The sequence below is a fragment of the Scyliorhinus canicula genome, chromosome 2 (genome assembly GCF_902713615.1).
Source record: "Scyliorhinus canicula chromosome 2, sScyCan1.1, whole genome shotgun sequence".
NCBI classification, from domain to species: Eukaryota; Metazoa; Chordata; class Chondrichthyes; order Carcharhiniformes; family Scyliorhinidae; genus Scyliorhinus; species Scyliorhinus canicula.
Window position 1 is genome coordinate 46,651,573 of NC_052147.1, and position 24,233 is coordinate 46,675,805.

Here is a 24,233-nt window from a genome sequence, read left to right on the forward strand (position 1 = left end):
TCTCCTCTTGTCCAGTCCCTTCCCACCTACATTCGTGATTCCTCCAATGCAATTCCTACATCATATCAACAACTTCCAGTTCCCGGCCCCAATCGCCTCCTCTTTACCATGGATGGTCAATGCCTCTACACCTCAATGACCCACCAGAATGGTCTGAGGGTTCTCGAACAGAGGCCCAAACAATCCCCATCCACGAACACTCTCCTCTGTCTGACTTAACTTGTCCTCTCAATAAAAAATTTCTCCTTTAACATGTCTCATTTCCTCCAAACCAAAGGTGGGGCTATGGGTAAGTGTATGGGTCCCAGTTTTGCCTGTCTCTTTATGGGGTATGTAGAACATTCCTTGCTCCAATCCTACTCTGGCCCCATCCCACAATTCTTTTATCGGTATCGACGGCTGGACCTGGAAACATTTATTAATTTTGCTTCCTATTTCCACCCCTCTATTACCTTCACATGATCCATCTCTGTTACTTCCCTTCCTTGACCCTTCTGTTGCAATTTCTGGGGATAGACTGTCCACTAATATTCATTACAAGCCCACAGCTACCTCAACTACAGCTCTTTACACCCCACATACTGCAAGGACTCCATCCCATTCTCCCAGTTCCTTTGCCTCCATCGCATCTGATCAGATGATGCCACTTTCCAAAATGGCGCTGTTGACTTGTCTTCATTCTTCCTTCATCGTGCTTTTCCACCCGATGGTCAACAGGGCTCTCAACTGTGTCCGACCCATCTCCCGCACATCTGCCCTCAACCCCTCCACTCCTTCCCAGAACCAGGATAGGGCCCCCTATGGGGTGAACTTTCACCCCACCAGCATCCACATTCAAAGAATTATCCTCCTCCAGAACCGCTAATTCCAGCATGATTCTACCACCAAACACATCTTCCCCTCACTCCCCCTGTCAGCATTTCACAGGGACCGTTCTCTCCCGGATACCCTGGTCCATTCCTCCATCAATCACATCACCCCCTTCCCATGCAAGCGCAGAAGGTGTAACATCAGCCCCATTACCTCCTCTCTGCTCACCATCCAAGGACCCAAACACTCTTTTCAAGTGAGTCAGTGCTTCACATGCACCTCCTTCAATCTGGTCTATTGTACTTGCTGCTCCCAATGTGGTCTACTCTACATTGGAGAGACTAAACGCAGACTGGGTGACCGCTTTGCAGAACACCTCCGGTCCATCCGCAAGCAGGACCCAGACCTTCCTAAAATTTGCCATTTCAACTCACCGTCCTGCTCAGGTCCACATGGCCGTCCTTGGCCAGCTGCAATATTCCACTGAAGCCCAGAGAACAGCACCTCATCTTCCGTTTAGGCACGTTACAGCCTTCTGGACTTAACAATAAGTTCAACAACTTTGTACTGTGAACTCTCTCCACCACCTTCACCCCACTTTTATTTCTATTAATTTATTTTTATTTTCATTTATTCCATTTCATTGTTCCCCCCACTCCACTTGGGCCAACTGTTCCTAGTCGCCTAAGAGAAAATGCTGGAAAATCTCAACAGGTCTGGCATTGACAAAGGATCATGTGGACTCGAACCGTTAGCTCTTTTCTCTCCCTACAGATGCTGCCAGACCTGCTGAGATTTTCCAGCATTTTCTCTTTGGTTTCAGATTCCAGCTTTTGCAGTAATTTGCTTTTGTTCCTAGTTGCCCTTTGACACACTGCTCACCTTTGTTCTGCCATTCACGCATTTTAATCTCTTTATGTGCCACTATCAGCACCCTTCTTAACCTTAATCACCTCCATTTACATTGCTTTTATCTTCTGTCCTTGACATCTTTGTCTAGCTCCATCTATCGATGGGTCCCTATCCAACCCCATTGCTCCGCCCCCCCATTACAGTATTAATCTGACCCTATTTCCAGTTCTCTCTAGCTTTGACAGAGAGTCATTCAAACTCAGAATGTTAGCTCTTTTCTCTCCACAGATACTGTCAAACCTGCAGATATTGTCCAGTATTTTGTTTTTGTTTCACTAGAATATGAGTACTGATTTGTAATTTTAATTCAACACTGTCTCTCTTTCAATATGCTGTCAATACTCGTTTTACCTGAATTTGTTTGCCTATTTCTTTTACATGTCTGCATTCTGTGGTAGTTCATGAAGGCCTGCCTCCATGCCTTGTCCCATGCTTGCGGAATGGTGCTTGCCCTTCGAGCTATAAATAATCAATTCCCTCTTTTGGAGAGATATGCACACAGGCCTTTGTGGGTTATGGCTAATTAACTTGCATCAAAAAATTCATATAAAGTCTAAATAAAGTCACAGTACAATTCAGCCTTCGGGCTAAAAATTGTTTCTTGAATAAAATTTCATGATTATTATGTAATATGGGTACACCCACAGAGCTGACCGGTAGGGAATTTAACAGTGGGAGAAATTCAAGCCGTGTGCTATTGAGTATAGAGAAGAGATGGGAATTCTGACCGTTTACATCCTCTCCCAGCCTGAAATTCTGAACTAGATCCAATTGTTAAACTAATCTCAATTCAAAATAGCAAAGTTGGTGACCTGAAGTCAATTATGCCATGCCAGTTGAGATCGACAGAGATCAGATATTGAGTTTAGAATCTTCAGGGCCTGTATCAATGCCATACAAAACATTATATTTAACCACTAAGTGAGTAGTAAACCTGGTTCTGATTCAGGTTGATTCCCAACATCTTTTTTGGAATATCTAATTGGACGGTTTCATCAGATGAAATATTTGCGGAACCAAAAACTGTATCTGTTCTATGCTGTATATAAAGTTTGCATTAACCAAGTCTGATTGGGAGTGAATTATTTTATTCAGAGCAGCCTCTGAATGAAATAGAAGAGTTTAATTTTTTTCACCATTGTCTTTTGGAAGAGATGCTACAAGTAGTACAGAGTTCTCACTCTCTCTTGGTCAGATCTGTAATATTTCTCTCAAGAGGCTTGTTTTTGTAAAGCCATTTCTATTGAAGTAGACAAGGAAATAAAAATGTCAACAGTTATAGACCTTAAGAATCATTGGTTGTTGGTGTCATTATAGCTTATTCTTCTAGCACTTAACAGCAATTGAAAATAATTTTAGCATCTTTCCCACTACACTAAGAAGGTTGCAAATCACAAGTCCTGTGGAGAGTTTGGCCAAAATCTTAACTAAACCATGCATTTGAATGCCATTACCGAAAGGGTTGCAGAGCTGCTACAGTATTGCTATGGAAGTCAAACTTTTGTTTAATCATCAAATATAAAGGTTCAATCAGTTCCTGGTACTGAAAATTAAATTCAACTTTAAAGCTCTTTAATTCAATATGCAAGTCTGCAGCAAAGTGGTTAGACAGGGTCAGAATTATACAAACTGCTGATGAAATGCATGAAGTTCACAGCTATACAGGCACAAATGTTCTTCACATCTGCTACCTTGATATGTATGGATCAAGTTGGTTCCCGATGGCCTGAATTCCGAATAAGGCTCAAACTGCAAATTAAAATTACATGGCTGCAATTTAAATAAGCTGTTTTTACTTGCTTAAACTGTGGAAAATAAAACAAGAACCTTATTTTCTTTATTAAAAATTTGGTTTTATTTTATGCATAACATTCTGCAACTTATGAAATTCTCATTAGTGCAGTCCTCCATGAAATGTTTGTTTATAAAACTCATTCTTTTCGCATTCTGGCTTCTCTTCTGTAACCCAGGCCACACATTTCAGTGTTGTATTTCTGTATGGTCGGTATAGTTCCAGATTTAAATTTGTATTGCACAGGTTTATGCAGGTTTACACAGGGCCCAGGGCACAATGCTTAATACATCCTTTCAAAACTTTTTGGTCATTGATTTAAGCTCTGGGGAGGCCTGAAACTTAACAACCACACATAAAAAATGTTTCAGGTAATTCTGCACTCGTACTGTATTCATTCTTCCCTTGCATTCTTTATCCACTCTCTCCCTTAATCAAAACCTATTACATTCCTCACGTTTCCTATTTTGGTGAAAGGCCACGGGTCTGAAACATTAACTCTACTTATCTTGCCACAGATGCTGCGAGACCTGCAGATTATTTCCAGCATTTTTTGATATTACTTTGGCTGTTTAACGGAATATAAAACAAGTTTACTCTGATTATTTTAACAGAGGTGAAAATGGAGCTTTACAAAGAGGAAAACAACTTGGATAAAACATGAAATATAAGTTGAACAAAGGGGTTTATACCATCAACTTCCAAATTGGATATAGAGAAGGGGAGAGTGAATGTTAGGAAGTCCTGGTGGTGGCAGGGCAGTAGAACTAAAATAAGTCAGGCTGAACAAAATGTTTTGTTCTTTTCATATTTATTCCTGTAGTAATGAGTTTGTTCTAACATTTGGCACCACTGTATATGAAATTCCCTGGAACATGCTGGCAGCCTTTCTTTTTAAATATTTTTATTCAAATTTTTCATTCTATATAATACAAAAGAGAATAAAATACTGGTACAAAATAAACCCCCCCAAAACATAATCCCCCCACCCCAACAACGAACGGAGGCCAATTCCTTAAAAGTAAAAAATGAACAGCTGCAATCTTCTGTAAAATCCCTCAATTGCTCCCCTCATGGTGTACTTGACTTTCTCAAAGTGTAGAGACTCCATCAGCTCTCTACAATGAGGCTCTGGGCGGGGAAGCAGATCTCCACCCCAGCAGTACTCGCCTCCGGTTAACCAGTGATGCAAAGGCCAGGACATCAGCGCCCGGGCCCGTCTGCAGCTCCAGTGAGTCTGATATTCAAATATGGCCACGATGGGACAGGGCTCCAGCTCAATTTTCAGAATCGGCAACATGGTGTGAGTGGGAGAGACCGAGAAACCCACAAGCTTGGGGCAAGACTAGAACATGCTCACGTGATTGGCCGGACCCCTTGAGCAGCGCCAGCACTTGTCTTCCTTTCACCCCTACAAAAAAACGATTTAGTCAAGTGTGCCCTATGAACTACTTCGCTGGATTAAAACCAAGCTTCGCGCGAGGATGCAGATTTCACCCTGAGCAGGACCTCACTCCACATTGCATCATCTAATATTGGCCCCAACACCTGCTCCAATCTGGCCTTAACGCCCTCCACCGGCACTCCGTCCTCTGACATAATCCATCCATAAATATCGGAAGTGCTCCATTTCTCCGACCCTGTGAGCGAAAGAACTCTCTCCATTAGAGAGGTTGGCAGTACCATGGGGAATGGTCGGGAATGTCTGTTCCGCAAAGTTGTGAACTTGTAAATATCTGAATAAGTCAGGTTACGAAAGCCCAAGACTGGAAAACCACCCCTCTGATAACAAGTCACCCACTCTATCCACCTTCTTCCCTTCTCACCTCCCGAAAGTGGCATCCAGTCTCGCAGGCTTGGACAGATGGTTGGCACAGATGGGTGCCAGCTTCGACAGGGGTCCCAATTTCAAATGTTGTCAAAATTGTCTCCATATCTTCAAAGTGGAGCCAACCATTGGCTTTGTTGAATAATTTGCCTTTGAGAATGGGAGCAAAGCCATCGCTAACGCCCTCAGACCAGACCCTCTGCACACCTTTGATTCCATCTGCACCCATGTGGCTCCTGGATCACTACACCAACGCGACACCTTCTCCGCATTAACTGCCAAGTAAAATATCAGGTTTGGCAACGCCAAGCCCCCTGCCTGTCTATCCCTTTGAAGGACTACCCTACGAATCTTGCGGTCTTGCCATGCACCCAAATTATGAATAGTGAAAAAAATACAATTGCCCCTCCATCAGTCATACGATGTAAACTCTCACTTTAGAATGAATGGTGAGCAGAATCCATCAGAGTAGCAAAGTGATGCCTTCTCTACAAAGAAGCAACTAATGGAACATATATCCTAATTATTAATTCCAACCTATAGTCTGGAATTGATGAATTATGGGATAATCTGGGGCCTGTTCCTGGAGGTGCTCTCAACAGATCTTGCACTTCCTCTGATATTTGGACTAAGACTAAACATTTTGCACTCCAAAGTCTCAGAAGGTTTATTAACTAACAGTTGAGACAATTGGGGGACGCCCTTCATTTAATTTCAGGTCTGTGCTGATTCCTGGGAGGGAAAAGAAAAATTGATCAATGACTTTCTGGACTTCAGCCAAGAGCATGTTTAGTTAGCTGAAAAGCCCTGGTATTAAATTGTCTGCCAACACTCACCATCAAGACTCTCATGTGGGTAACAGCCGTTTGGGTCAACTACTGGCAAGTGCATGCCGCCTACATAACCATACCCCAGCAAACACCCAACACCTTTGGGAGTGGTGGGGGAGGGGGGGGGGGGGGGGGGGAGGAGAAGTAGGAGAAGGTAATATAGTCAAACGTCCACATCGTCACACTGTGCTAAATTAGCAGCATAGGATACATACCTGTGTACATAATGTAACTGGTGAATAGAGTCGATAGCTAAAACCATTTCTGCTATGTAAAATTTGGACATTTCTTCCGGAAGTCTGTCTTCGAACTTGCTGAGCAATGTCAGCAGATCCCCACCCACGTAGTAGTCCATAACTAAATACTGAAAGTACACAAAAATGCATTTAATAAGACAGTACACATACTCTATCTTTAAATATATTTGGTTAATCAAAAACCAACCACGAGTAACTGATCACAAAAAAAAACCGTGTTTAACAACTTGAGATGCTATTTTCTCTGGAATGAATAACAATGTTATTTTTTGTTTTGTTTGTTAACTTAAATTTTTTTAAGTGAAAGCAGACTTACCAAGTAGTTATCATCTTGGAAGGCATAGTGTAGTGTAGTAATCCACTGGCAATCACCATTCACCAGAACATTCCTTTCTTCTCGAAAGCAAGCGGTCTATGTACAAGGAAGTGTTTTAGAAGCCTGCTTTCTTATATTTAGTTCGATTGCATTATTTCCTACATTACTTTGAAGGTTTGGTTTACACTCAATCAAAGTAGGCCACTGATATGACCATTTGTCAGACAACCAAAGGGATTAGTAAACTGAAAAGGTTTTACTCATGATTAATGCTTCACAGTTTAAAAATTATTCAAGAACATAAAAGCTCAATTTTGAGTCAATTGTGAAACTTGACATACCCTGGTTAGATCATGCTTCCTTCCACGGTGATTATTTTGAATAGATTTGTTAGCTAATGAGATATGACCTGGATTACTTACTTACCATCAGCCTGGCATTATTGAAATGGTGTATAATCAAACTAAATCAGTGGTTTCATTATATCACTAATATCAGGCATCAGAGGGAAATTATAGTTTAATACTACTGAAACTAATAACACTTCAGAATAGAAGTATAATTAAAATTCTGTCACAAGTTCACTGCATAACTATTTTATCTTCAAAATAAGACAACCATAAAGCTGCCTGAAAAAAGGAATAGCATGAGGAGAATACACTGCTGGATCTTTTAAGACAGAAGTTGCATACATTTTCCAATGGAATCCAAATAAGTTGAGGGAATGAAGTGAAGTTGATAATTCGGGTAAAAATTCAATTCCATGGCAACATGTGAATCAGTCTTTGGAAGGCCAAGTGAACGAGGGTATACCAGCAAAGGAGAAAGGGGGAATTAACGGGAAGGCAAGTAGGAAAAGTAAAGGTTCTCAAATTAATTCAGAAAACTTAGGATTGGACAATTCTGAAGAAAGAGGGACACGTTGTTTAAAGAGCTGCATTTATCAGTCAAAATTTCTGGATGGAAACTGCAAATTGTGACACACTTTAAATCTCCATCATGGCTCAATTGTGATCTAAAAGTAGTAAACAAGTAAGGCCCTAAAATATTACACTTTTAAAAAGATTTCTATTATCTGAAAAACATTTCTAAATCTTGCTCAACCCTATTAATTGCCTTTAGTGATGGTGGAAATCTGCACAATTAATTCCATCACCACCATCTCTTGTTCAGTGCATTCTGAAGATACCATCCTTCCTGACCACAAATGAATTTAAAGGTATTAATTTTACTGATTATAACATTAAATATAACCCAACATCTTGCCTAGTGAAAGTGTACCCCAGTTCCCCCTATTTGTGCCTGTGTACTCCTGATGCTCAACTAAGGTTTGACCTAACTGGGCTAAACTTGGATGGAGGCCCAACTCTGGCTGGTAGGATTTACTATTGCATCAAATTACTAAATGCCTCCCCACACATAGACTTTCCCTAGCAGTAAATGGCAGGAACATGTTAGAGCATATCCCCAATTAGCTTGCTGCCACACTCTCCCCAAATCTAGAGGATCATCAATGGCAGTGGAAATTTTCGGCACCAAGTATTAATTTTAGAGGATATTTCACTATATTGACCTGCATGTCAAGTAGGCAACTATAGGAAAAGACAGATGTTAACCAGCTTTGGGTGATTAAATTAAGGACTGCGCAAGTGGACAGAGCCGTGAAGAAGGCTCATAGTGTGTTAGCGTTTATTAACAGGGGGCTTGAGTTTAAGAGCCGCGGGGCTATGCTGCAACTATACATGACCCCGGTGAGACCACATTTGGAGTAGTGTGCGCAGTTCTGGTCACCTCATTATAGGAAGGATGTGGAAGCATTGGAAAGGGTGCAAAGGAGATTTACCAGGATGCTGCCTGGTTTACAGGATAGGTCTTATGAGGAAAGGTTGAGGGAGCTAGGGCTTTTCTCTTTGGAGCAGAGAAGGACGAGAGGCGACTTAATAGAGGTTTATAAGATGATGAGGGGGATAGATAGAGTGGACGTTCAGAGACTATTTCCTCGGGTGGATGTAGCTGTTACAAGGGGGCATAACTATAAGATTCAGGGTGGGAGATATAGGAGGGATGTCCGAGGTAGGTTCTTTACTCAGAGTGGTTAGGGTGTGCAATGGACTGCCTGCTGTGATAGTGGAGTCGGACACTTTAGGAACTTTAAAGCGGTTATTGGATAGGCACATGGAGCACACCAGAGTGACAGGGAGTGGGATAGCTTGATCTTGGTTTCGGACAATGCTCGGCACAACATCGAGGGCCGAAGGGCCTGTTCTGTGCTGTTCTATGGGCTTAGTGTAGAGTTACTGACATTTCTAAACAGCAGAAGCCTCGAAGAAACTGTCACATTTCATTTTAGAAAAAGTAGGTTCATTTTGATTGGATTTATTTATTGTCACGTGTACCGAGGTACACCATCGGTATTTTTGTATTTCCTTTCCTCCATAAAATCCTTAAAGTGTGTGACTGGATGACAAGTCACATCCACCCTGTACCAAAGTTAGGAAACATCATAATGTTTCCTTTCCAATACATTAGCACAATGGTCAGTTTGTAGAAAAATGCAGTAACATTCATTCCCTACTGCCTTTGTATGGTTTATACATCCACCTTTAATAGTAAAATTCTAAAATATATACTCTGGCCCCTAACGTGTGCAATCGATATTTTTCCACAGTTCCAATTATTCCTATTGTGACTGCAATCCTTCTAGTTTAAATCAAGCTCCTGTACCTAAATACACTGCTCATAATAATTGTATAAAAATATCAGAACAGCTACATAAATTGTAGATATTTAAGGCTAATCTAGTTTCAAGTTGCATATGATAATAGCTGGAATTTCTAATCACAATCTGGTTCAAGCAAAAACAGCCAAATATTCATTTTGAAAAGCCATCGTGCCGAAGGCATAAAGATTAGTTCCAATTGCGCACATTGCAACCTGAAGTCCTACAAACTATTTTCGAGCTAAATTTCTCATGAGAAAGAAAAAGAAACCGAAGAGATCCGAAGAAGATATCATAACATGTCAACACTGTGTACGGTTCAGCTAGGAGTTTCAACCATGACCCATTTTCACTGCAATCCCAAAAGCATAATTTGCCACATCCACCTGCAAGGCAATTCATCCAAAAATGTAAAATATGATGACTCGAATACGTGGAAAACTACATTAAACCCATTCTTACCTCAGCACGTTTCAGCATCTCCCATTTATTGAGTATTTTCATAGCGTAAACACGTTCAGTGTTCTTCATTTTCACTACTGCAACCTATGAGGAACAAAATTCACACAATTTGTATAACAGCTTACAAATTGTTGGTCTATTCAAACCTAATAGAGGACAGAATCCATGTTCAGTTTTTTAGCTATTTATTTTGTAAGCAATGCTCACCTGCATTTTGCAGTACAGAAGGTGGCAATTGGGTCTGTGAATTCGGTGTTGGTTCTTTCGAATAGCAATCCAGTTGCTCCTATTCCCTGATTTTTAATCATTTGCTCTGCTTAAATATTTATCCAATACTCTTTTGGAACTTAGTACTGAATCTATTTCCATTACCTTATCAGGCAATGCACTCTAAATCTAAACTACTTGGGTAAAAAAAAGTCTTTCCTCTTGTTGCACTGTCCAATCCCCATAAATGTGTGCTCTCTGGTTATCGACTCTTTAGCCATTGAGAAATATTACCTTCTGTCTTTTTCTATACAAATTAAATAGTCTTTAGCGCCCTTCAATGCCCCAATAATATTTTCACTGGAAGGTTTCAGCCTGGGAACGATCTTAATATATTTTTCCAGAGCTGATATATAATTAACTGAAGTTAGATTGTGCATCTTGAGATGGTGTACTGTAATCAACTTTTCCAAGATGTTTCATTGGCATTTAGTCAGCAAAGAACTGCAATATTTTTCATCAGTTTGGCGTTATAGTTGATTTAAAAAAATTACTTGTACAAATCTGAAAAGCTTTATTCAGATAAAGTTGAGAACTTGTGTGTATAAATGACCGTCAATACCAACCTGAATGCATTAAAAAAAACAAATGAAGTAGAATTTTGAAGCAAATAAAGATGTCTAATTACCCACTATCAATTGTTTTGATGAAGTCAGAAATGTAAACGTTCTAATTACTAACAAGCAAGAACGTGAAAGAGAAAAAAGAACAAGACTCCATATTAAGAGACAATATATTTAATCTTTGAGAAATATTTTTGGAAGTGACGGAACAGTGAAGATTCCTCTTTCTCTCCTCCTCATCCACCCGTCAAGTAACATCAGACCAATGTTACCTCTCTTCCCCAAATTCTGACCAAAATCAGAAATCCACCAGCGATTCAAACCAGGTACACTTTACATCATAACCCCCAGGTTCCCAATCCACAGCAAGTTGTCAAACTCCAGCAGCCTCACTGCAGCATTGTAAAACTGCCCCACCAGCTGCGAAACCCCAGTTCTCTTTTTGAGCACTGCTATGGGTGGCATGGTAGCACAGTGATTAGCACTGTTGTTTCAGAACGCCAGGGACTCGGATTCGATCTCTGGCTTGGGTCACTGTCTGTGCGGAGTCTGCACGTTCTCCCCGTGTTTGCGTGGCTTTCCTCCAGGTGCGCCGGTTTCCTCCCACAAGTCACAAAGACGTGCTTGCTAGGTGAGTTGGACATTCTGAATTCTCCCTCAATGTTCCCGAACTGGCGTCATAGTGTGGCAACTAGGGGATTGTCATAGTAACTTCATTGCAGTGTTAATGCAATTCTACTTGCGACACTAAAAGATTATGATAAACACTAGATAATACTTTCCGCTCAACTACTGCATCTTATGTACCAGTTTGTTTTGTTTTGTTCGCTCCAAAATAGTATGCTAGAAAAAGGCCATTTTCAGTGATCACAGAATAATTAATAGTGTTGCGAAATTCAATCACCAAAGTACCCATGAAGGAAAATGAATATCGAAAATATTAATTCAGTCACTAAATCAGTGGTCTTGATGCTATGCTTAAATATGCATCAAATGTATCCAGTGTTATAGAAAGGTGTATCTGCTGACTTACTACAAGCAACGCCACAAAGGGACTACTGACTATTTATTAAAATTGCCGAGAGGTTCACAGCATCCCATGACTATGTTGTTCGCTCTATTGCAGGATTTATCAATGAGCAAATCTCTTTTAAACGTGCCAATTTTTCCCTGCAGTAGCCATTATGTCTGAAGTTGCAATTGTTGAATGCCCTTCAGAGTACTAGCAAAAAAACCCTGTCATTTAACTTAGTAAGAAGTCTTACAACACCAGGTTAAAGTCCAACAGGTTTGTTTCAATTCACTAGCTTTTGGAGCACTGCTCCTTCCTCAGGTGAATGAGTGCTTCGAAAGCTAGTGATTCGAAACAAACCTGCTGAACTTTAACCTGGTGTTGTAAGACTTCTTTTTTTTAAAAAATAATTTTTATTGAAATTTTAAAAAAAAATACAAAATACAAAATATAAACATCTTAGCTCTATTAACATACAACCGCGGTAACACCCCATGAACAATACCCCCCCCCAACTTCAAGAGCAACTTCAAACAAAAAGAACGAACAACAACAAAGAAAAATAAAACCAAAAAAGAGAGAGATAGCACCCTCCACAAACCCATCTGCACAGTTCTCCCTCCCCCCAATCCTTGCCCCCCCTCCCCCTCCCCCTCCCCCCCAATCCTTGCCCCCCCAATCCTTGCCCCCCCCCCCCCCCTGGGCTGCTGCTGTCAGCCTATTTCCCTACCGTTCTGCCAGGAAGTCCAGAAACGGCTGCCACCACCTGAAAAACCCTTGTACTGATCCCCTCAGGGCAAATTTCACCCTCTCCAATTTAATGAACCCCGCCATATCCGAGATCCAGGCCTCCACGCTTGGGGGCCTCGCATCCTTCCATTGGAGCAAGATCCTCCGCCGGGCTGCTAGGGACGCAAAGGCCAGAACACCGGCCTCTATCGCCTCCTGCACTCCCGCCTCCACTGCCACCCCAAAAATTGCGAGTCCCCAGCCTGGCTCGACCCTGGATCCCACCACCCTCGACACCGTCTTTGCTACCCCCTTCCAAAACTCCCCCAGCGCTGGGCACGCCCAAAACATATGGGCATGGTTCGCTGGGCTCCCCGAGCACCTAGCACACCTGTCCTCGCCCCCGAAAAACCTACTCATCCGTGTCCCCGTCATGTGGGCCCTATGCAGCACCTTGAACTGTATGAGGCTAAGCCTCGCACAGGAAGAGGAGGAATTCACCCTCTCCAGGGCATCCGCCCACGTCCCCTCCTCAATCTCCTCACCCAGCTCCTCTTCCCATTTACCCTTCAGCTCCTCCACCGAGGCCTCGTCTACCTCCTGCATCACCCGGTATATGTCCGAGATCCTCCCTCCTCCGACCCACACCCCCGAGAGCACCCTATCCCGCACCCCCCGTGGGGGCAGCAAGGGGAACCCCTCCACCTGCTGCCTGGCAAACGCCCTCACCTGGATGTACCTAAACATGTTCCCCGGGGGGGAGCCCAAACTTCCCCTCTAACTCCCCCAAGCTCGCGAACCTCCCCTCCACAAACAGGCCCCTCAACCTCCTAACCCCTGCCCTGTGCCAGCCCCGGAATCCGCCATCAATGCTCCCTGGGACGAACCGATGGTTCCCCCGTATCGGGGCCTCCATCGAGCCCCCCATTTCTCCTTTCTGCCGTCTCCTTTGCCCCCAAATTTTGAGGGTAGCCGCCACCACTGGGCTCGTGGTATACCTCGGTGGAGGGAGCGGCAACGGCGCCGTTACTAGCGCTTCCAGGCTCGTGCCCACACATGACGCCACCTCCATCCTATTCCATGCTGCCCCTTCCTCGTCCATTACCCACTTACGCACCATCGCTGCGTTGGCCGCCCAGCAGTACCCACAGAGGTTGGGCAATGCCAGCCCCCCCCTATCCCTGCCTCGTTCCAGGAACACTCTTCGAATCCTTGGAGTGCCATGCGCCCACACAAATCCCGTGATACTGCTGTTGACCCTCCTGAAAAAGGCCTTCGGGATAAAGATGGGGAGGCACTGGAACAAGAACAAAAACCTCGGGAGCACTGTCATCTTGACGGACTGCACCCTCCCCGCCAGTGACAGCGGTAACATATCCCATCTCTTAAACTCCTCCTCCATCTGCTCCACCAATCTTGTAAGGTTGAGCTTGTGCAGGGCCCCCCAGCTCCCCGCCACCTGGACCCCTAGGTATCTGAAACTCTTCCCTGCCTGCTTCAATGGGAGCTTACCAATCCCCTCCTCTTGATCCCCCGGATGCACCACAAACACCTCACTCTTGCCCAGGTTCAGCTTATACCCCGAGAAACCCCCGAATTCCCCAAGGATCCTCATCACCTCCGGCATCCCCCCCACCGGGTCCGCCACATACAGCAACAGGTCGTCCGCGTATAGTGACACTCGATGCTCCTCCCCACCCCAGGCCCCTCCAGTTCCCTGACTCCCTCAGTGCCATGGGCAGGGGCTCAATCGCCAACGCGAAAAGCAAGGGGGACAGGGGGCACCCCTGTCTCGTCCCCCAATGCAACCGAAAGTACTCCGACCTCCTCCTATTCGTGGCTACACTTGCCATCGGGGCCTCGTAGAGCAGCCTCACCCACCGAATAAACCCCTCCCCAAACCCAAACCTCTCCAACACCTCCCACAAGTACTCCCACTCCACCCTATCGAAGGCCTTCTCCGCGTCCAACGCCACCACTATCTCCGCCTCCCCTTCCACCGCCGGCATCATAATGATATTGAGGAGTCTTCGCACATTTGTGTTCAGCTGCCTTCCCTTCACAAACCCCGTCTGGTCCTCATGTATGACCCCCAGCACGCAATCCTCTATTCTAGTGGGCAGGATCTTTGCAGCAGCTTAGCATCGGCGTTCAGCAGGGAAATCGGCCTATACGATCCACACTGCAGAGGGTCCTTGTCCCGCTTCAGGATCAAGGAAATCAGCGCCCGCGACATAGTTGGGGGCAAAGCCCCCCCCCTCCCTTGCCTCGTTAAAGGTCCAGACCAACAGGGGGCCCAACAGGTCCAAATACTTTTTATAGAATTCCGCCGGAAACCCGTCCGGCCCCGGCGCCTTCCCCGACTGCATGCTCCCTATCCCTTTGACAACCTCCTCCAACTCAATTGGCGCCCCTAGTCCCTCCACCTACTCCTCTTCCACCCTCGGGAATCGCAACCTGTCCAGGAAGCGCCCCATTCCACCCTCCTCCACCGGGGGCTCAGACCGGTACAGTTCCCCATAAAAGTCCCTGAAGACCCCATTGACCTCCACCCCCCTCCGCACCACCTTCCCAGCGCTATCCCTCACTCCCCCAATCTCCCTGGTGCGTCTCGCTTCCGGAGCTGGTGCGCCAGCATCCTGCTCGCCTTCTCCCCGTGTTCATACACCGCCCCCTGTGCTTTCCTCCACTGGGCTTCCGCCTTTCTGGTCGTCAGTAGGTCAAATCTGGCCTGAAGGCTACGCCTCTCCCCCAGCAATCCCTCCTCTGGGGCCTCCGCATGTCTCCTATCCACCTGCACCATCTCCCCTATCAGTCTTTCCCTTTCCCTCTGCTCCCCCCTCTCCCTATGGGTTCGGATGGAGATCAATTCCACCCTCATCACCGCCTTCAATGCTTCCCAGACCGTCCCCACCCAAACCTCCCTGTTATCATTGGCCTCGAGGTATCTCTCAATACACCCCCGGACCCTCCCGGCCACCTCCTCCTCTGCCAGCAGCCCCACCTCCATGCGCCAGAGTGGACGTTGGTCCCTCTCTTCCCCCAGCCCGAGGTCCATCCAGTGCGGGGCATGATCCGAAATGGCAATGGCGGAGTATTCCACTTCCTCCACCCTCGACACCAGCCCCCTGCTCGGGACAAAAAAGTCAATCCTCGAGTAGGCCTTATGTACATGGGAGAAAAAAGAGTATTCCCTGGCCCTTGGCCTCGCAAACCTCCAAGGGTCCACCCCCCCCCCATCTGGTCCATAAATCCCCATAGCACCTTAGCCGCCGCCGACCTCCTACCCGTCCGGGACTTGGATCGATCCAATGGGGGAATCCAGCACAGTGTTAAAGTCTCCCCCCATGATCAGGCCCCCCACCTCCAGGTCCGGAATGCGGCCCAACATACGCCGCATGAACCCCGCATCGTCCCAATTTGGGGCATAAACATTCACCAACACTACCCGCTCCCCCTGCAGCTTGCCACTCACCATCACGTACCTCCCGCCACTGTCAGCCACCACCTTCAACGCCTCAAACGACACCTTCTTCCCCACCAGGATCGCCACCCCCTTACTCTTCTCGTCCAGCCCTGAGTGGAATACCTGGCCCACCCACCCCTTTCTCAGCCGGACCTGGTCCACCACTCTCAGGTGTGTCTCCTGGAGCATGGCCACATCCGCCTTCAGTCCCTTCAGGTGCGCAACTACTCGGGCCCTTTTGACCGGCCCATTCAGCCCCCTCACATTCCAGGTTATCAGCTGGATCCGAGGGCTCCCTGCCCCCTTCCCCTACCGATTAGCCATACCCCCTCCCTTGCCCACCCCCGGCCAGCGTCCCACGCTCTGCCAGTTTCCCACGGCAGCACCTCCTCCCCTCCAGCACCCCCTGCGTCCTCCAGCTCCTTCCTGACCGTTTCAGCAGCAACCCGGTAACCCTCCCCCCCCCCCCCCCCCCCCAGGCTAGGACTCCTCCTAGCCTCACCCCCCCTCTACAGCACTCCCGTGAGCCAGCTATCTTCTGCTGACCCCGGCGGCTCCCGCCCTACTTTCGGCTCCTCCCAACGTGGGACTGCCCCTCCTCCATAGTGCCCATCAACCAGTCCACCCTCCCCTGCTCCTGCGTGGGAAAAGAAAACCCTGCCTCCTCCCTCTCCCAGCGCGGGGACTCCGCAGAAAGCCCGTGCTTTCGCCCTGCCGGGCCCCGCCTCCTCCAGGGCCACTCCCATTGTCAGTCCCCCCCACCAGCTCCCCGAACACGCCGTTTACCCCTCAGTCCAAACCCGTCCACCCAACTCCTGCTTGAAAACCCATAAAGAAAACACCCGTACGACATCACCCCACCCACCCTACGGTCACCCAACATCTTACCCTAAACCCCGCAAATACACACACAGTATAAATAAATACAGTATTCTACAGCATCCCCCAACCGGGGGACCCTCAGTTTGTGTCCAGTTTCTCGGCTTGCACAAAGGCCCACGCCTCCTCCGGGGACTCAAAATAGTGGTGTTGATCCCTGTAGGTGACCCACAGACGCGCCGGCTGCAGCATTCCAAACTTCACCTTCCGTCTGTGGAGCACCGCCTTCGTCCGATTAAACCGTGTTGTAAGACTTATTACTGTGCTCACTCCAGTCCAATGCCGGCATCTCCACTTCATGGCTGTCATTTAACTTAGTTATCACCTCCCAGCTCACATACAAAGGATTGAAGTCCAGAAAACTATCAGTCCTTATCTGACTGAAGTCAAATCTTTCTCAAAAGTGGAGCAATGTAATAAAATGTAAATACTTGCAATAAATTTTCTTCATCACTAAAAATACAGCTTTTACAACTTTAATCAAGGGGCTGGAACAAACTGTACACAGTAATATGAGACTTTCTGCCCCTTCCACTTTGTAGTTTCAGTGTTGCTCAATACCAACAGCAGCCCCCCCCGCCCCCCCCCCTCACCACACCCACCATGTGAACGTTTCTCGAAAGAGGCTGCAACGAACATTCCACTGCCTCCTCCTCACCCACCTCCCCATAACTCTCATCAATACACACAGCTATCTTCTCCTTTCACAAACTCCATTCTCCATGTTGCAAAACCCACTGCCAATTACCGCTAATCACGAAATTGATGAACTGGTACAATAATCACCCTTCCCCAACAGCATTTAAATATGATACTTGATCAAGCAAATTAACCACAGAACAAGCCAGTGGCTTGTTGATGACTGCAAGCTCCACAAACTTTCACTACTCCAATTCTCCCTGCACTTCACTCTTTACCAATCCAGTTCCATTCATTATTGTTATAGTTTGAACATTCCAATATGGTTTGAAGGAAGGAGAGAGCTTAAAGGAAAGAAAAACAGACAGAAAACCAGGCAAAGGGAAAGGTAAACGATTAAAGCACAGTTAAGATTAGGAATTCAGCACATGGGGATCATGGCATACATCTACGATCAACACTGCAGCACAATGGATCATTTGTGAGGATGCATTTCAAGCAAGATTATACTTTGGATTATAGCCCTCAACAAAAGGTCAAGTAAATGATACTGGTATTACTGTATTTACCAAAGTACTTTATGAAATGTCATGTAAATCCTCTGAAATATTAACAAGTTGAAAAGCATGGACAACATCGCCCAGCTGCAACACCAATTCTCTACATGTCAATCGAAGTTTGAAAGCATCTAAAAGGATAAAAACTAACCAGAAGTCACAAGTGAGAGCACTTGTGTCACTAGAAAGCAGACCTAGCTGCAGCCCAAATGTTTCAGCGGCACATTTGTAGTAGACCATCAGTTGAAAGGAATCTCTTGGTTCAGTGACAGTAATCTGGAACTGGATGTTGTAGGTTCAAGACCGATTTCAGAGTACATAATCCAAGCTGATATTTTAGCTGAGTACTGAAGGAGAACTGTTGATATGTCAGTCTTCAGATTATATGTTAAACTAAGGTTCATCTGTCCTTCAAAGCAGATGTTAATAAAACAAAGAGTTCCATGGCTGCATGATCTGAGGTGCTATCTTTTGGATTAGACATTAAGTGGAGGTCCTGGTGTCTATTCAGGCCAATGTTAGCGCTCCCATGATGCTGGTCAAAGAGGAACAAGAAAAGATTGTGTGTGTTCTTCTCGTCACCATTTATTTCATTGTCTTCTGTGGGATCTTACTGCACAAATGTTGGCTGTAGTTAGTGTTTGCAATTCCTTAAGGTTTTGAAATGCACGATAAAAATGCTTGTTTTTTTAAAAAATGTAGCACCCTAGTAATTACAACACAAGAAAACTGGATGAGGTACAGTAATAAGCACGGAACAGCTATTTTAAGTGTATGTGGCAATGTCACAAACTGTTACGTCGACATGAGGCAGGGTGGCCTAAAAATGTCTCTCCTATAATACCACACCAAGTCTAACTGTATCAGGGGGTTTTGTGAATTTAGTGAGGATGCACTTTTCCAATTCTGCAAGAGTTCCAATATGTATGGTTTTGAATTGTAAAGAATTAGCCAGACAGGTTTTCTTAGTTTAGACAAAGAAAAAAATCTGTCCACATTATCTTTGCTTTTTTCTGTAATAGGTCTGTTAGTTGGGTAGCTATCATGCTGAAGTTAGGGGGAAACCTGCAGTTGTAAACACACATTCCTAGGAATCTCACTATGTCCCATTTTACTGTGATGAGAAAATTAGCTACTGCCTGTACCATTGCAGCTCCGGGCAATAGTTATCTTCAACCCACCACATGTTCAAGGTTGTCACCTGAGCATAAAGTTAGCTGACATTTTGAGAGGTTGACCACTAACAGCTGACTCTAACCTTTGGAAGAGGGCTGTTTTCGGTAACTAGTAGGCCGTAGAAGTAAAGTACATAGTTGGGTAGGCCAGTCACTACTTGGATCATCAGCCTTTGGAAGGTGGCTGGGGCATCTCAGGGTCCAAACAGCATGACTTAACGCTGGTATAATGCCTCTGGAGTTACGAAGGCAGAGTTCTCCTTCACGTAGATGGTCAAAAGCACTTGCCAGTATCCCTTTAATAAGACTATTTTTGTGATGTAGTCTGCGTTAGCTACTCTGCAGTCTTCTAGGTGGGGACGTTAGCTTTGGTGACGACAGGACACAGCTGCTGTCGATTAGACAGTCCACCTACCCAATTCTCTTTGCCATCCTGTACGTGCCACTGAACCGGGCTTTCAGGGGTTCGCCCTGTAGGAGCACTCTTACACAATCCCCTGGCTAAAGGGATCAGGCCATACCATGTTTGACTGCCCACTTCCTCATAGTTGCTTGGGAGGTTTTTGTGTGCTCCTGAGCCACATCGCAGGCTTCTGTCAGCTGTTCATGAAACTCAAATATATTGTCTAACATGGAGAGCTCTTTGTTCTGTTCTATAAATGTATCCTTGGTCAGTTGCATGGAACCGCTGACTTGGTGTCCAAAAGCTAATTTGAAAGGGGTAAACCCATTGGGATTCATTGGACGAGTCCTTGGTGGCAGACAGAAGAAAATCCAGCTCTTAATCCCAGGGCGTACATGTGGACAGTATGCCCTGATCATTATTTTTAGGTCCGGTGGTACTGGTCTAAAGCATCTTGAGACTGTGTGTGATATGCTGAGGACTTCCTGGAATATTTTAGGCATGAAGTTTGAGCCCTGATAGACTGGATCGCAGTGGACATTCCACATCGGGTAAAGAATTATGTTAATCTCTCCACCACTACCTTGGCAGAGTTGGTTCTCAGGGGAATGGCTTCTGGCAATCCGGTAGCCACATCACAATAGTAAGAATATACAGGTTTTGTTTTATGCAGTGGTCTCACACAATCCACTAACAGCTGAAGAAATGTTACCCAAAGGCAGGCAAGAGAATCATAGGTGCAGGTTTAACTGCAGGCTGCGGCTTCCCCACTGCTTTAAAGGTGTGGCAGGATTTTCAGAATCTCATCACATCTTTGTAGAGATATGGCCAGTAAAATGATGGCTTATGGGGGCATGAGCTTTTCATACATTGACATAGCCAACCATCGGGATTTCATGGGCTAGCCCCAAAACTTCCCCATAGTATCTCAGCAGCATCACGGTCTGTTGGATTTCTGTGCTGGTCCGTGAGGGGCTCTCCACTTCCTCATCAGTACCTTATTTAAAAAGTAATAGCATTCTGTCAGTCTCTCCACTTCAACTTCAGTAAGGGCAATCTATGCTCACCTTTTAAGCACCATGACAGCATGCTGAGCCACAAGCAAGTAACACCTATTCATTACTTCCTTAGGGTCTTCTAAGCTCCCAAAAATGATTTTGGATAACTAAATAATAGGGTCATCTGCCTACAGTGTCAGTTTTGCCTCCTCTGACATGGCTTGTTTGTCTATAGACTGGGTTCACACGCAGTCAAGAAAAATGCCAGGGATTTTCTCCTGCAGCTGCTGACTTCCTGATCTTGCTCAGCTTCTCTAAAATCACTTGGGATGCTACCACCTTTGATCTCGCTCATTGCCGAGGTGCAGGTTTAATCTGTCCACAGATGAACTGGGGAAAGACTCCCACGGTCACTGGTCCTGAAATAGGGTCACACTCTAAGTCAGGGGTGGGCAAACTTTTCCGTGCAAGGGCCGCATTCAGAAATTCACAATTCACAAAGGGCCGCATAGTATATTAAGTAAAATAATTACTTCACCCGGTTATGATTGTGGGCGCCTCATATAGAACATAGAACAGTACAGCACAGAACAGGCCCTTCGGCCCTCGACGTTGTGCCAAGCAATGATCACCCTACTCAAGTCAACATATCCACCCTATACCAGTAAGTAACCCAACAGCCCCCCCACCCATTAACCGCTAAAAAAAATTAAAAAAAAAAAAAAAAAAAAAAAAATTTTTTTTTAAATTTTTTTTTTTTTTTTAATGACTTGGTGGGCCGCAGAAATACCTTTGGCGGGCCGCATGCGGCCCGCGGGCCGTAGTTTGCCCACCCCTGCTCTAAGTGTACCTGGTATAAGATCATGTCTCTTGCCAGCAGTAGAGAATGGCTGGTCCCAATATCCCTCAGTATGACTGTGGGCGTACTTGCCTAGCTCTGCAGAAATGGGGACATCTTTCATTTTAACACAAACTTTACAACTCTCGGGGGCTTTGCTAAACTCAACCAACACTCACAGGGGTAACACACAAAGTGTTGCTGATGTGGTTAGAGTCACAACCTAGATGGCTAAGTTCCCTGCCCGGCCCTCTTTTCCTGCACAGAGCCTTTATTGCCCCAATAAAGCTCACAGGCTTTCCCTGTTACTTCCAAATATCAGCACAAAGGTGTCCAGCCTTCAAGTATTTGAAACACGCAGACTTCTGAGCCTCACTCCTTTTCTGGTCTGAGGAGTGGCTTCTGTGTTTCCAGCAGTCCTTTCTCTCCCATTGGTGCTCAGCTTTTTATCACTCTCCCACCTCCTACCCTTTACAGGTTCCAGGGGATGATTAGGAAAGGGTTTCCTTTGGGATGAGGGCTTGTCCACAAGCTCAGAATCATCAGCCGAAGTTGCCGTCAGCCTGATCCTTGCCATTTTCTGTTCCTTGTGTGTTTTTTGAGGGAGAGGGGGTGCATTTTTGAACGCTGCGAGGAACATTATTTCTTGCCTCGCCCTCAAGTGCTCATATCCACCAATCAAATCAGAGCTGCTTCAGCTATTCAAATTTAATCTACATCTGGTCCTGCTGTTTTCGGAGGGCACAGAATTTCTAACCGTATGTCTCTGCACCAGCCGAATCTTCTCTGCTACCTCATCTATAGACTCCCCTTTAGTCACCTTACTTGTTACTTCCTCAAAAAAAATTACTCCCTCAATTATCTCCATAATAAAGGATTCTAGCATTTAGTAAATAATAATAATCTTTATTCATGTCACAAGTAGGATTGCATCACACTGCAATGAGGGAGAATACAGAATGTCCAATTCACCCAACAGCACGTCTTTGGGACTTGTGGGAGGAAACCAGAGCACCGGGAGGAACCCCACGCACACACGGGGAGAACGTGCAGACTCCACACAGACAGTGACCCAAGCTGGGAATCTAACCCGGGCCCCTGGCGCTGTGAAGCAACAGTGCTAACCACTGTATTCCTGTGCCACCCATTTTTCCGATGACAGATGTTAGAAGCCAGTCTATAGTTTCCTTTTTTATATCTCCTTCCTCTCTTCAATAGTTGCGTGAGACCTGCGATTTTCCAATCCACTGGGACATTTCCAGAATCTTGGGAATTTTGGGAAGATCACTATCACTGTAACTGCTATCTCTGCAGTCACTCTTAAGACCTTAGGATGAAAGCCATCACGTCCAAAAAACTAGTTAGCCTTTAGTTCCAATAGTGCAGTACTTTTCCTTTGTGATTGTTTTAAGTTTTACCCTCCCTATTGCCTCTTGATTTTCAAGTATTCTCGGGATTTTTTTTGTGTCTTCTACAGTGCAGCCAGATACAAAAAACCTGTTGAATGCTTCCACCTTGTTTCCCATTATTAATTCTCCAGTCTCACCTAAGGGAATGGTGCTTGCTTTAGTTACTCTTTTCCTTTTTAAATACTTGTAGAAACTCTTACTGTCTTTATATATTTCTAGTTGGCTTTATCCAATTTCTCCCTCATTTTCTATAGCCATTCTTTGCTGGTTTCTAAAATCTGTCCAATCTTCTGATCTACCACTAATATTCACAGTATTATAACTTTGACTTTCAATTTCATACTATCTTTAACTTCCTTAGTTAGCCATGGATGATGCATCCTTCTCAGAGCCTTTCAGAATTAAATATACCTTTGCTGAGAGTTATGAAACATCTACTTTAATGCTTCCTACTGCTCCTCAACTGTCATATCTTTTAACCTATTTTCCCAGTACATTTCAGCTAACTCTCTCTTTAAACTTAAATAAAGGCAATTACAACGTGTAATACACTAGTCTTAGATCCACACTTCTCACCCTCAAACTGAATGCAAATTTCTGTCATATTATGATCAATGGTGCCAAAAGGCTCCTTTACAATGCGGTAATTAACAAATTCTGTTTCATTAAAAATTACCAGGTCTAAAAGAGCCTGGTCACTGGTTAACATAGGAACAGACGGCTTGAAGAAATTCACTCCACAAACTCATATAAATAAGAAAATAATTAATGGAGTGAGCATTGGTCCTATAGAAAGTCTGTCTGGGGTATTGACAATGGAAAGAAGGGTTATGGCAGATGAATTAAACAGGTATTGTGCATTGTTCTTCACTAAAGAGGGCAAAGTAACACCCCCAAAATAGCTTCCAGTCAGGAAATGGAAGGGAGGGAGGGAGGAAATAAGGAAAATTACAAGCACTAGGGAAGTGCTATTGTTGGGTCAGCGGGCTGACAAATCCTTGAGTCCAGATCAACATCAGTAACCAAAGGGCAATGTATTTGAGGCAAAAGGTGCAGGAGTGCCTGGGGAAGGTAATACTTTTCTGGTGGGGCTGGTGGATGGATGGATTAATGGATAAGGAAATGTGCAAAGAAGAAAGAGCTGCCGGAGCATGAGCGTCTTCATGGTGTGCCACAGGCAGCAGAGAAGGGGCCTGTGTTGCCAGTGGTCGACAGAGCAGTTGGTGGAGTTCTTGAATTATAAGTTTTGGCAGCAGAGGAAAGAAGCCCTGGAAGACTTAGCCAAGGTGGTGGAACCACTGAGATCTGGGATTGAGCGAGTGGAGCAGAGACTGGAGTTGCTGAATATGATGAATTATTACTGGGCTGCGAA

The 24,233-nt window shown here is 45.1% G+C and overlaps 1 protein-coding gene across 1 annotated transcript in view; it reads right to left on the reverse strand.

The window, feature by feature from the left end:
- Window positions 1-24,233, reverse strand: part of cdc42bpb (CDC42 binding protein kinase beta (DMPK-like)) — a 202,048-nt gene that overhangs the window by 87,785 nt on the left and 90,030 nt on the right. The window contains 3 exon segments of the mRNA XM_038777355.1: window positions 6,388-6,536; window positions 6,746-6,841; window positions 9,927-10,010. Coding sequence (XP_038633283.1) covers window positions 6,388-6,536; window positions 6,746-6,841; window positions 9,927-10,010 — 329 coding nt within the window.